The sequence below is a fragment of the Elephas maximus genome, chromosome 21 (assembly GCF_024166365.1).
Source record: "Elephas maximus indicus isolate mEleMax1 chromosome 21, mEleMax1 primary haplotype, whole genome shotgun sequence".
Lineage (NCBI taxonomy): Eukaryota > Metazoa > Chordata > Mammalia > Proboscidea > Elephantidae > Elephas > Elephas maximus.
This window is the reverse complement of record NC_064839.1, coordinates 54,136,007-54,149,264: the sequence shown is the minus strand read 5'-3', so window position 1 is coordinate 54,149,264 and position 13,258 is coordinate 54,136,007. Positions and strand designations below refer to the sequence as shown.

Here is a 13,258-nt window from a genome sequence, read left to right as displayed (position 1 = left end):
CAGCCCCGACCTGGGCACTGTGTGGGGACCGTGGCATGCCCCCCCCTCGTGTCCCCCTCTGGTGTTCTGTCCTGTGACCTGTGGACGCTGTAAGACATGATGATTCAGGTTGCGTCGGTTAATCCTGTATCCGTGTAATAAAGCAAACTTGACCATCATGTGGCTCTGCCCCTCCTTGGCTTCCGGGTGACTCAACGTGGACCCCTGCCCACATTGGAGAGACTAGCCCCTGTCCTTGTGGGGTTTGTGCTCTGGCAGCAGGGAGACAGACAGCAGACAGACAGGCAGACCTGGGGCATTGTATCAGGGTGTGGAGAGGACGGGGGGGTGTCTCCTCCTCCTGCGGTTCCCGGCTGTTGGGGGCACCTCAAAAGTTGTGCCCTTGGAGGTCTGGACAACCTCTGAGCCCAGAGAGACCCTGCTGACCCCAAGTGCCCTGAATGTGTCTGTTGGCTCCAGGTGGTCTTGGAACCTCATCCCACCAGACCTCATACCATGAGGGTGAGCATGGATGGGAGGGTCTCCTCGTGCCCCAAGGAGCCACGGTATGGCTGTCGGGGTGCCCAGGGGCAGGCAGGGGCTGCCCAGAACCAGGTGTGGGACCTCAAGCTCCCTGTGACAGGGTGGGAGGAATGGGCTGGAACAGGCTTGGAACATGGTGTATTCTGAAGGCGTCATTTGAAAGGCTGGGAGGGGGCGAGCCTGTCCCCATGCCAGGCACTTGGCTGGGACCCCAGATGAGCCTGTGTGTCAGCAGACTCAGGATAGAGAGGGCATGACACCGTGTTTCCATTGCAGAGGCCGGGCATGGGGGCCCGGGGAGCTGGGCCCAAGGCCATCAGCCCAGGAGGCCCAAGACTGACAGTGGCTGCCCTAAGCTTGTCTAGTCATCCTCAGCCGAGGTCCTGAACTCGGTGCAGGTAGACCGTTGCAGGTTCTGCTCTTGAGGCACTTCTGGTTGGCTAGGGGTGCCCTGGGATGAGTAACTTACCCAAAGCAGGTCTAGGCACCACAGTAACACCACGGTAACTCAAGGATTGGAAGAGCAATCCAGGCAGGCTGCCTGGAAGCAGTGGCACAGACCACAACGGGGATTGGGGCCCTGGAGTTGTGCTCACATAACACATATGGATGGTGGAAATTCAAGCTGAGTGGGATGCTGTAGCCAGAAGGCCTGTGTAGAAAGGGCGTGGAGGCAGGGATGCCCCATGTGGACTCAGACTGAAATTTCACCTTTTCCTGGCTATTTGGGGTGGCCCAGCAGAGCCCTTTCTTCGCAGTACCAGGGGGCAAGGCGTAGATGCTAGGTCAGCCTCTTTGGGGATGGGCTTCTCTGGACCCCAGCGGGGTTTTGCTGGCTTCCCTGGGGCTGGAAGGGCATCTCCCACCATCCAGGACCCACCTGCCTCATCCTCACCCTCTGTACACTCAGACCCCAGATGAGAGGAAGATGGCTGCCCCAGCTTCCAGGTTATGAGGAACAGTTCCATCAGGCCTATAACCCCTCCCTCTCTGTTCCCCCAATTCCAAATTCCCAGGGAAGAGTCTCCAATTGGCCCAACTTGGACTAATTGGCTATGGCCGGGTGGGGGGACTCACAAAGCAGGAGCTGCTTGGGGCTGCAGTTTGGAGCAGGGCCCTGTCCCCTAAATGGCTGGTGGGCAGACATGCCAGAAGGGGTCCCTTATGAACTGACATGAGTCAAAACACAGGCACTGTGTCCCACACAGCAGGGCCTACGGGTGGGGTGCTGGCTTCTCTGTCCAGTGAGAGGAATAGCCAAGGAGACTGAGCTGGACACACTGAGGTTGGACACACGGTTAGGGCACACATTTGCACACAGATGGACTGGAGAGGACGAGGTTGACATAGAGGGACGAGTCAGAAGATGACCATCAGAGAAGAGACAAAGGAGCAGCAAACCTGAGCAGTACTGGAGAGGGGGTACTTTTTCTTGAGGCCCGCAAATACCCACGGCCTATTTGCACATAACTCTGCCATTAACAACACATCCCTCAGGCTCCCTAAGGAATCCCCTTGAGACCCAGCAGACGATCACAGCTTGATTTAAGTGGTTCCCAACTCAGAGCTGGTCGGGGTGGGGTAGGGAAGGCCCATGGGGCACAGTGAGCGGTCAAGATGGATGGACAGAAGTTGCTGGTCTCAACTCTGGGCCTAGCATCGAGCCCTGGGCCAGCCCACAGGGCCCCGTAACTGCATCTGAGCACGTGTACCTGGTCTCACAAAACCCCTCGCCCTTCCTCTGCCCACCCAATCTGTCAAATACCTATTCCTGGAAGCCACTCTACTCCCACGTGCCAGCAACCAAGTTCCTGCTCCTGCCCACTGAGACAACTCGTCCGAGCCTGATGTCAATGACCCCAGGTGGGCTTCCACAGCCCTCAGGAGTTCCTGAGAGCCCCCACTCTCCCACACCCCACTCAGCCCCATCACAGTGTCCTGGAGGAGTCTGGGTGCGGAAGGGGGTAAGTAGGGACAGGCCTTTAACCCCTTAGGACCGAGAAGCCAGGCTGGAGCCCCAGCTTGCAGCCCCCAGGAAGGGCGTTTAAGGGTTCAAGTGGGAACAGCTGGCCTGGGAGAGCTTAAGACTCCAGAGGCCTGGCAGGTGCCAGCAGTGGAGGTAAGCAACACGGAGGCCTTGCCCAGACCCTCCTCCTCCTCCTCTCACCTGCTCATGTGGCCCTTCCCAAGCAGCTCTCTCTTCCCACCCCCCACCGAGGCCTGGCTCCAGAGAGCCACCTTGGACCCTGAGGCCCAGGGATGGGGGGCCTGGAGTGGGACAGGGAAGCCCCCTCTGGGGCCAGGGCACGGGGAGAAAAAAGAGGAGGAGAAGAAAGAGGATGCAAAGAAAGAAGACGAGGAAGACGCAAGCTTCCCTCTTTCTATCTTAGAGAGGGAGAACCTGGCCGAGGGTCCGGCTCCTGACCAGGTAATAGCCGTCCCTGGCCAAGTGACAACTGCCTTGGGTCACATAGAGTGCTGAGCCAGGGGGAATGTGAAGCAGTGGCTCTCCTGCTTCGGAGCCCCCGCCCCAACCCTGGGGCGGATGAGAGTTGGTACAGCTCTAGCTTAAGATTGGAAGGCACTGCCTACCACCTCCCGGGGGAGTCATGGCCCCACCTCCCATCAGCTTACGGGGAAGGGTAGGCTCTCTGACCTGGGGGTGTTCCCAGTTGGGGTCCCCTTGGAGACCCCCAGGGTCCTCTCTGTGGGTCTGAGTCCATCCTCAGGGAACTGGGTGCTGGGGTGGGTAGGGCTCAGGAAGGAGAGCCCGACCTTTCCCTTCTCCCTCACCTGGGTGGGTTCTGGAGGAAGAGGGCCCTGTCCCTGAGGGGATGGGGACTCTCAGGACAGGCCAAGTGGAGCTCTCTCCTTTGCGGGGCTAGCCAGCCACATCCCCACCCTTGGCCATGAGGAGCTAGGCACCCTGCGGGGTTGGGCAGGGCCACAGCAGGGTCAGGGTCAGGAGCTGGATACCCGACCTGTGTTGGCTGAAGCCTCAGTGGGGTCAAGAGCCTCAGTGCTGTGTTGCCAGGAGCTGGAGGCCATCAGACTGAAGCTGTGGGCCATGGAGCAGGCTGGGGAGCCTCCAGGGCTGCCCAACATACAGGGTGTCATCCCAGGAGAGGAAGGCACAGGCATTATGCTGGCTGGGGGGCTGCTGAGTCCTGAGACAGGTAAGAACTGCAGGCCTCCCTCCTTGCTCTTGGTACCAGCATGGGGGCTCCCCTACTCCAGGGAACAGGCCAGCTGCGGGCTGCCCCACAGCACTGTGGGTGGGATCCCCAGAGGGTGAAGGCCTGGCCCAGGAGCATGCGGGGTCTCCATGAGCCCCAGGTCTGGCCTGGGTGTTCTAGAACAGCCCCAAGGTTTGACTCCTCAGAAGTCTGGTGCCTCTCAAGGGGGTAAGAAATGCACCCAGCACTTGCCCTGAGGCCCCCGTCCTCACAGGTCTCCCCTTCCCGGAGAGTCCCCAGGAGAAGGAGGAGGTCGACCACAGATCCATCTATGTGGGCAACGTGAGTGGGGCACGAGGTGGGGTCAGGTCCCTCAACTGGCTCACCCCGCCTCCTCCCACCAGGCTGGGCAGCCCCACCAGGGACCCCTGTAAAACAAGAAGGAACTTCCTCTGGCTGCCAGGATGAGGGGTAGTGACTACAGCCCTGAATGCCCCCAGGGTGGAGGGTGTAGGAAGGGCAGGTCTGATGGGTGGGGATGACTGCCCCTTCAAGGCCTTCTGATTCCTCAACATGAGCTGGAAGTGGGGATTTCCTGGTGAAATATCCTCAATTCTTAAGTGATGGCCACTAATTCCAGCTTTGAAAAGCCACATGCAGGCTCTGTACGGCCAAGTGCTCATGTGGGGCCGCACAGTCCGTGGAGTTTCCACAGGGAGTGGCTGCCTCTGGGGGTCTTGGCTATCATCCTGTCCATCTTGGTTCGTCCTGACCCTCTCTACCTCCAGGCCTAGAGGTGCCTGAGAAAGGATGGGGCTGAAAGGAGCGGTCCCTCCCTCTCCCCAGAAGGGCCCAGGTGTTAATACCTGTGCGCAGGTGGACTACGGGGCCACGGCAGAGGAGCTGGAGGCCTACTTCAACCCCTGTGGTGAGATCCACCGAGTCACCATCCTGTGTGACAAGTTCTCCGGACACCCCAAGGGGTCAGTAGGGGGTGCAGGCTGAGGGGCTGGGCAGTGCGAGGAGTGGGTGCAGGGCCTGGTTTAGGGCCAGGATGGCCCAGGGCAGGCCCTCACCCTGCCCCCTTTCCCCTACCCTCCCACTTCCACCCCAGCTACGCCTACATAGAGTTTGCTGCCACGACCTCAGTCCAGGCTGCCGTAAAACTGGATGAGAGTGTCTTCCGGGACCGTGTCATCAAGGTGTGTGTCCCCGCAGGCTCTGAAAGTCAACCTGCCTCTGGGCTCAAGCCTTGGGCTGCGGAGCTGGGGTGGGAGGGCCAGCTCTACTCTGCACACGTTAACTCATGAGCCCCCTTCGAGGTGGGGTGATAGATGGGCACAGGGAGGCCACACACTGACCTGAGGACATGCAGCCACCCTTAGCCCACCACTGTTTGCAGTCTGCAATGTTCCTGGGTGGCTGGAAAACGTCAGGCACAGGGTCCCCACCTGAGCTGAGGCCCTGTGCATGAGGAGCTGGCGACAGTGAAATAGTCCTGGTTGTACGCAGGTAAAGGTGGACAGACAGGGGCTGCCCCCCGCCCCATTTAGGCCTAACAGTGGTCATGTGAAGTTCTGGGCACACTCTGGGGTCCAACGCAGCTTGGCCAGCCCCATACCCTGGGCAGCTGCAGTCTGGATGCCTGGGCCAAGCCTATTACCATGGCTCAGAGAAAGGGGCTTCAGTTTGCAGATATGGCCGTTTAGTGTGTGGCACCTTGTCCAAGGGGGTCTGGGCAGTGTGGGCGACAGCTGCCTCAGTCACTGGTGCTAGGAGCCAGCTTACTGGCTGTGGACCCACCCTGATCTGAGGTGCCCATGAGGGTATCTGCTATTGGGTGGGGAGGTGGGGGTGTGCAACACTGAGGCTCTGACCCCAGCCTCAGAGTGGGCAGGTGGGGTCTGTGCCACGGCTTTGAACCAGTTCGTTCCAGTCTGAACCCCTGCTAAGAATTTGCATTTCCACCACAGGTATACTGAATCAGAATCTACAGTTTAACAAAATTCCCAGGTGATTCTTACATATAATAAATTTTGAGAACCACTGCTTTCGTAGTGGTTCCCAGAATTGGTCCCTAACCAGTAGCATTAGCATCGCCTGGGAACCTGTTAGAAATGCAAATTCTCAGCAGGGTTTGAAGCCCTGGTCTTTGCACAGGACAGCAAGGTAACCCAAGAAGACTTCCTAGAGGCAACACTGACCCTGGGCTCTAGGCAGGGTTGGATTTAGGCTGCCCTGGCTGGGAGGGGGAGGGGTTTGAACAGGGAGTGATGCATGTGTCCCCCTTGGCCTGATGCAGCCTTCTGTCCCAGGTGCAGCCCAAAAGGACTAACTTCCCAGGGATCAGCTCTACAGATCGAGGCGGCCTACGGGGACACCCAAGTGCCAGAGGGGGTGCATTCTACCGAAGCAGCCTCCAGGGTGGGCCTAAATTCAGACCCCGAGGGCCAAACCGGTGAGTGGAGGCTGGGCCACCCAGCAGGGGCCTGGGCCCGAGTGGAAGTTTCCTGGAGTTTGATCCCATGGGCCTTAGGGGCTGCTCAGTTCTCTGCATCAGCCAGGGCCTCGACTACTGCAGCTCTGGTTCAGCAGCTGCTGTCCCACACAGGGCGCACCTGGCAGAGAGCCCGAGTCAGGCCCAGGATGTTGCATCAGCTCATAGGGCTTGTTTGCAATGATCTGCTAAAGAGGGCCACCTTTTCCTGTTCTTCCAAAGGCCCCGAAGTGCTGGCTGTGCCCCTGCCTGTGACCTGACAATGACATGGCTCCCATGGTCCTGGGGTTTCTCTGCCCCGTGAAGGCCCTGACTGTGCTGTTTTCTCTGCACAGGGGGCGTGGAAGACTCTCCCCGTGGTTCTCACCCTACTGACTGGGAGCACCGGACTTTTCGAGCAGGGCTGGGGCAGGAACAGGCAGCTCAGCACAGGAGGGACCTCTTACTCTAGAAGGGCTGGGAGCTTGGCGGGTCTGGGGAGCTATGTGGGGACACAGAGGTAGATGAGGGAGGTTGGGGTTCCCCAAGAACTGCTGTCCTGTCACTGGGGTGGGGGGACAGCCTCCCACAGCAGCCTGAGGCCCAAGGCTGGGCCACACACAGACCATGGCACAGTAGGGGCCTGACAGGGACTGCCACACCGGGCCTCAGCAGGTAGCACAGGGCAAGCTCTAGGCAGGTGGGCAGTGGTGTTCTCAGGAGTTTTCAACTCATTTTAAAGAAAACAGAAATGTATGTTGTGTCTTAATGGTAAAGCATAAATTATTAAATTTGAATAATTTTAAAAGCATATGACACCAGGTCTGTCTTTTATCCCCTGATCTTGGACACACAGTCACTGTCCTCCTCAGGTACAGACTCCACAGACAGAAGTGCCAGTGGGTGTGGCCCTGGGTCAGGGTGAACTGAGTCCTACACGCCTGACCACCAACAGTCAACGGTCGGGGCTGGGGCCGTGTACAGGACCCAGGCGCCTGGGGCAGGTGCAGGGTCTGCTGGCCTCTGAGTCCACATACTCCACCCCTGCCCAGTGTCAAAGACAAGCTGTCCTGCCCCCCGCCCCGCCCCAGTTGAAAGTTTGCCGTGGTACAAGCACTTTTGTTTCTGGCATTAAATAACTACTAATAACATCGCTATCTGGGTTTTTCTGGAGCAACCCTTCTCATTATTATTAATTCCTCACACCCTGGATGGGGCTGTGCCAAGCTTCACCTCACAGGCAGGCTGGTATCCACCCCAGGCCATCTTGAACATCATCATGGATACTGGGGCCAGAGACCTCAGCCCCCTCCTCCACCATGAGGCTAGGGCAGCCATTCTCTAGGGATGGGTGGCACCCCACTTGTTCCCCATCTACGTTCATCGGACGCCCTCACGCAGCCAGATTCACCTGCCCTTGTGACTTTGGGTCAACGTTAGCCCTCGTGGTGGGTTGAATGGTGGTCCCCCAAAATGCATTCACATCCTGACCCCTGGAACCCACAAGTGTGGCCTTACTGGGAAAAAGGGTCTTTGTAAATATCACTAAGTGAAGGGTCTCAAGATGAGATCATCCTGGATGACAAGAGACAAAGAGACACACAAAGGAAAAGGGCATGTGAGGGAGGCAGAGACTAGGGTGATGTGGCCATAAGCCCAGGAATGCCAGGAGACACAGAAGCTAGAAGAGGCCAGGAGCGGTTTCTGGTGTGCACGGACCCCACATGCCCACCGCTGAGTTCAACTGGGGGATGTCCAAGGTGGACAGGAGACAAAGAGAGCTACGATCTGGGCTGATCGACCCCAATGAGAAGTTGCAATCTCTCAATCGTGGGGTCAGTTGGACTCGTGACTGAGCAAGTTTCTAGGGGTACAGAGTGAGGAAACCCAGTTACACCAGCGGATCCTTTTAACCCCAAAGCAGCCCACCAGGGACTGGCAGCATGGCTGCAGTGACCCATCTCCTAGCCCCTGTCTCAAGCTTGAGCCCTTACATGTAAGCAGGAAGGGGTCACTCAGTCCTTTCCAGCTCTGCACACTGAGGTGTTCAGGAAGCAGATGGCGGTGGCCTGTTGAATGGCCCAGTCACAGGGCTCTGGGCATGGTGTGGCCTGTACAGAGGGGCTGAGGCAACAGGGGCCAAGTGCAGATGAGCCTTCAGATGTCTGCCAACCCAACTGGAAGAGGCCAAGCCTCACCTGGAGTGGAACAGTGCATGGCCATGCCATCCCCTCTGCAAACCCCTAGATCTGGCCTCCACCCACCCCACTGGCACTTGGCTCAGAAGGCCGCCCATGTACTCCTGCTCCCACACCTCACCAGAGCCCATGCTCTGCGGTCACAGCTCCAGCCATCCGCACCCCTCTTCTAGGGTCTCCCTGCCCCCAACGCCCAGTGGGGATAGTGGCTTCCTGCCATGTGTACCGCCTGCCTCTGTCCTCATCCCTCTATTGACCTGGAAGGAAAACTCCAAGTCTGACTTCACATGACCTTTAGTGATCCACATCCAGGAGGCTTCAGTCTGGCTGCAGGCACGTTTCTCGGGAGAGGCTAGGGGCAGCACATACACATCTCATGATACAATATGTACAGGTGTGTTTCTGACCAACAGCAGCGAGGCCTCACTCAGCAGACCTGGATCATCATGGACGTCACCATGCTGTCAAAGGCCCTGCAAGGAAGAATGGGCAGTCAGGGGAGGACAGGCTCTCTGTGACATCCCCATAGTCAATCTGTGCTTATTTCAGGGCCATTTGGAAGATGCCTGCAATGGCATGTCCTAACAGCCAAGGTCAATGTAAAAGACCAAGTCAGCAGGCTGGGCTGGTGACAGGAGGATGTTTCCTCTCTGACGGCTCCTGTCCCTGTGTGAGGACACCACTGGGGTCTGTGGAGGTATCCAGGTGCCTACTGGCTGCACCTGAGACACTAAGTGGGAGGCTCCACCTCCCATGCCACCCCCTAGCTCCCCTTCTGTCTGACTTATGCCCACCTTGATTGAATGCGGTCCCCAGGGTTGTAGAATGGATTGCACATGACGTCTGTGTAGGAATTATGCAGCTTCCGGAACATCTGAGAAGAGACCCAACGATGGTTTTAATTCACACATACACTCTTCTCAGTACCTAAAACATTGCAGAATGAGGAAATAAAACAAAACACACAAAGCACACCCATGCCTGGCAGGCAGCAAGCCCCACCCAATTTAAACTCAGGGAGCCGACTCCCCCAGACCCTCAGTCTGTGTGCCCAGAATGCCTCGTCCCCCTTGAATTGGTCTTGGTCTGGAGTTTTAACTGCAAAACCAGAAGTGTCACAAAGAGAAAGACCCTGGCTGAAGGCCTCCCCACCCAGTGCTTACACTGCGGATCTCGTTGTCCCGCAACGCTGTGTTGGAGGCGTCCACCACCATCACAAACTTCACCTTGGAGTTGGTCACGTAGCCATACCTGAGCATCCGGTTAGGGAACATGCTTTCGGCACGGGGACTGTTGCACGGTAAATGAAACACACAGCAACCACGTGGGGACAGTGAGCACCAGGAGGCCCGCTTGTCCATGCCCCTCTGTGGCACCATGGCAAAACCGCATTAGGAAAATGTGACAGCCCTGAATCATAGAAGGTGCCACAAGCTGGCCATGCAGGCCACATGGTGTGGTCCTGGACACTTCCTGGGGCAGGCAGCAAGCCCCACCTTATTCAAACTTGGGGGCCAACTCCCCAGATCCTCAGTCTGTCTATGTACCCTGAATGCCCCATCCCTCTTGAACTGGTCCTGGTCCCAGAGTTTTAACTGCAAAGCCAGTGGTTTCGCAAATAAACAGACTCCTGCTTAAGGTCTCCCAGCCTCTAAAGATTACTTTATCACTGTGGGCAAGCTACAGGACTGCTCATAAGAACCCCTACTGTGAACTCCCTGGGTCTCAGGGACTGCTCAGATGACACAGTTGATTGTGGGGCTGGACCTAAGACAAAGATAAATTACATAATTCCCCCTTGCTTAAAGGTGGAGGCCCCACTGAAAAAGCTCAGAAAGAAATCCTTGCAATAAAGAAGCAGGAGCCCAAGCTTCCTCTAAGAATCAGTTTAAGGGATGCATGTATACTGTCAAATTCTCCAAATAATTCTAAGCCTTACTTTCCCCAAATTATTCTTCCAATCAAGGGAAAAGACTGTGAGGCCTCAATTAGCGTCTAATGGTCCTAATTCCCTGGTTAGCTGAGAGCCCTCAGGTTTTCTTTCAAGGGATGTTATCAAAAGCATTTCAAGATTATCTGAGCCAAAAACAAGCCCTGCAACTGCAGATGGAAACCCCAGACATAAAGTCCCGCAGCCCGTGAAGCACTGACTTGTGGGCCTCCTCTGCCCTGGTGAGCATGAGAGGATACACCTTGTGGTCCTCAGTGGGGTACAGCAGGCCCAGGTAGAGTTCCCTCTGGTCTACAAGGGCCTTCCCCAGTGCTGAGATCTTCTCATCCACCACGTCCAGTGACGTGTGCACCATATAGTGGAACTTCAGCTCATTCTCAGTGGGGACGCTGCGAATGTAGAGGGGATAATTCTGCAAGAAAGGATGAGGGTTGCTGAGGTGACAAAAATCCACTCTACACACCCACACTATGAAAACAACATGACAGAGCACTCACGAGGATGAGCAAACAAAACCAACAACTGCGCGCCTGTGTCTTGGAGCGAGCAGGGGACTAAGCTCACTCTCTCTGAAACTGCTGCTTAAGTCACCATGCTACTATAGGTGTCAGCTTCAGGGGATCAGCTCTACTGTCTGCAAAGGGACTTCAATAGGATGGACAGAAAAGCTGACTTCAAAAAACGGGTTTGAGTTCAGCCATCACTGTGCACCTGCCACTTCACTTTTCTGAAGTCTACTCTGCCTCAACCCCCACCCCCCGTACCTCCTCTGGGCACAAGAAATATCTGCTGTTCCCCAATATGTCATCTACTGCCAAGTGCGGCACCTTTGCAAAAGCACCCAGTAAACCCTTTATTAAACCCCTCAGGTTTTAGCTGCAGTGAGTATCTTCCCTTGCTCCCACAGGGCATGCCACAACCCTTCACATCCTGTCTGTTCAGCATCAGGCACTGCAACCAACAGTGAACAGGACACCGCACCCTAATGGGGTTTACAGTCTGGTGAAGGACACAGTCAATGAGCTGTAAACAATAACAGGCCGAGCACATGCTTGGAGGGCAGCCACTGGGCAGCTGTGTAGAGTAGTGACAGTTCTGAGGGGCCTGCCTCCTCGAACCTGGTCCTATGGAAGATTCTGGGAAGGACGCCAATGGTTGTGTGATTAGGAGCGAGTGGACAGCTGCCCCGCTCAGTTACTAAACCCATTGCCGTCAAGTGGATTCCAACTCACGGCAACCTTCTGGGGGCAAGCACAGCCAGGGTGAGGGCTCCCCTCTGGGCCTCTCTTATTACCCTGGGGTCAAAGCCCAAACCCACTGCTGTGGATTCCAACTCATAGTAACCCTGTACGACAGAGTAAAACTGCTCTATAGGGCCTGACTCAAGCCATGGTATTTTCAATCTCATCATATGCATGTGAGAGCTGGACAATGACAAGGAAGACCGAAGAAGAATTGAAGCCTTTGAATTGTAGTGTTGGCAAAGAATATTGAATATACCCATGGACTGCCAAAAGAACAAGCAAATCTGTCTTGGAAGAAGTGCGACCAGAATGCTCCTTAGAGGCAAGGATGGCGAGACTGCGTCTTACATACTCCGGACATGTTATCAGGAGGGATCAGTCCCTGGAGAAGGACATCATGCTTGGCAGAGTACAGGGTCAGCGGAAAAGAGGAAGACCCTCAATGAGGTGGATTGACACAGTGGCTGCAACAATGTGCTCAAGCATAACAATTGTAAGGATGGCTCATGACTGGGCAGTGTTTCCTTCTGTTGTGCAAAGGGTCGCTGAGTCGGAACCGACTCGAAGGCACCTAACAACAACAACAAATAGGGCTTCCAAGGCTGTAATTTTTACGGAAGCTGAGTGCCACATCTTTCTCAGAGGAGGCGCTGGGTGGGTTCAAACCGCTGACCTTTAGCTTAGCAGCAGAACACTCAACCACTGTGCCACCAGGGCTCCTACGCTCAGTTTAGAATTCAAAACAAGCTTTCTAGGGGAAATGAAGTGTTTGTTAGCCAGGGAAGGGGGTGGAGGCTGGAGAGAGTCTGAAGAGGAGGATCCTGTAAACGGGGTTACTCAGACGTAAAGGTTTTTAAAGGTATTGTAGGCAGAGGCGGGGCTCGATGTGATGTGTTTGAAGAACAGCATCCTGGCTGCAGTGTGGAGAAGAGATGGCAGGAGAGGCGGGCAGCGTGTGACCAGGCTGTGGCAGTTGAGTTAGAGGGTGTGCTGGCTGAGATGCAGAGAAGTGGAAAGCCGGCCATATATTCGGCAGCAAGCGTCAACAGAACTTGCCGATGGATGGGTGAGGGGGCGACAGCCGTCACAGCCCCTCCTGGGTTCCCAGCCGAGTACCGGAGGGAAGATCCGGGAGAAGGCCCGGTGCCTGTGGGGCGCCCGAGAAAGACTGCGAGTCTGCAGCTGAGGAAGGTGCTGGTGGCATGCTGGGCGGCACTTCTCCGAGAACGCCCTCTGAGCGCCTCCGCTTGGCGACGGACTCCTCTGGTCCGTTTCTTAAGGAATTCTGCAGAGCCAGGGAAGGAGAAAGACGGCGGAGAAGCGAGAAAAAAGGGGGGCCTGGACAGGGGGCCCGCAGACCCGGGCGCTCTGACCTGGGCACTCTGCCGCGGGCCGCGGAGAGCGCCGGGCGGGAACGGGAGAGAAACCGCGGCCCCCCGCCCGGCCCCGCCGTACGCACCTCCTTGGCGATCACTGCGACGCACACCGCCATTTTGGGAGGCCCGGCAGCCCGGCGGCCGCATCACGTGACCCCGCGCGCCTGTCTGGCGTCAGGCCCAAGCCCCGCCCCATACATACCGTGGCCGTCGCAGGCCCCGCCCTTCTGTCACGTGGCATTCGCATCCCCGGACTCTCTCCGTCCTGGCCCCGCCCAGCCTGTCACGCGGCGCCGCCGGAAGGCAGGCCCGCGC

At 56.8% G+C, this 13,258-nt stretch overlaps 2 protein-coding genes across 5 annotated transcripts; one reads left to right on the top strand and one right to left on the bottom strand.

The window, feature by feature from the left end:
• Positions 1-13,127, bottom strand: TRAPPC2L (trafficking protein particle complex subunit 2L). 4 transcript variants are annotated; one of them, XR_007514561.1, is made up of 6 exons: positions 13,027-13,108; positions 10,524-10,735; positions 9,536-9,662; positions 9,167-9,246; positions 8,169-8,845; positions 1-87 (listed from the first exon to the last, which is right to left on the bottom strand). XR_007514561.1 is itself a non-coding variant. In XM_049863687.1 (5 exons), the coding sequence occupies exons 1-5, from the start codon at positions 13,057-13,059 to the stop codon at positions 8,800-8,802; spliced, it is 420 nt and encodes a 139-aa protein (XP_049719644.1). In that variant the 5' UTR covers positions 13,060-13,127; the 3' UTR covers positions 129-8,799. The 4 variants fall into 4 exon arrangements, 3 of the variants coding, with proteins under 3 accessions (XP_049719644.1, XP_049719643.1, XP_049719646.1); XM_049863687.1 differs by lacking the exon at positions 1-87 and having other exon boundaries at positions 129-8,845; positions 9,536-9,623; positions 10,563-10,735; positions 13,027-13,127; XM_049863686.1 differs by lacking the exon at positions 1-87 and having other exon boundaries at positions 129-8,845.
• PABPN1L (PABPN1 like, cytoplasmic) lies at positions 2,696-6,646 on the top strand. The gene is made up of 7 exons (XM_049863774.1): positions 2,696-2,950; positions 3,557-3,698; positions 3,973-4,040; positions 4,575-4,681; positions 4,813-4,900; positions 6,042-6,156; positions 6,531-6,646. The coding sequence occupies exons 1-7, from the start codon at positions 2,696-2,698 to the stop codon at positions 6,644-6,646; spliced, it is 891 nt and encodes a 296-aa protein (XP_049719731.1).
• Positions 13,128-13,258: the final 131 nt, after the last annotated feature.

Excerpts from the sequence above, each read along its gene's own strand:
- TRAPPC2L (XM_049863686.1), bottom strand. The coding sequence starts at position 13,059 with ATGGCGGTGTGCGTCGCAGTGATCGCCAAGGAG. Across the intron at positions 10,736-13,026 it reads TCGCAGTGATCGCCAAGGAG|AATTATCCCCTCTACATTCG; the intron begins GTGCGTACGGCG and ends CCTTTCTTGCAG. Across the intron at positions 9,663-10,523 it reads AGGGCAGAGGAGGCCCACAA|TCCCCGTGCCGAAAGCATGT; the intron begins GTCAGTGCTTCA and ends ACCGTGCAACAG.
- PABPN1L (XM_049863774.1), top strand. The coding sequence starts at position 2,696 with ATGTGGCCCTTCCCAAGCAGCTCTCTCTTCCCACCCCCCACCGAGGCC. Across the intron at positions 3,699-3,972 it reads GCTGCTGAGTCCTGAGACAG|GTCTCCCCTTCCCGGAGAGT; the intron begins GTAAGAACTGCA and ends CCGTCCTCACAG. Across the intron at positions 4,682-4,812 it reads TTCTCCGGACACCCCAAGGG|CTACGCCTACATAGAGTTTG; the intron begins GTCAGTAGGGGG and ends CTTCCACCCCAG.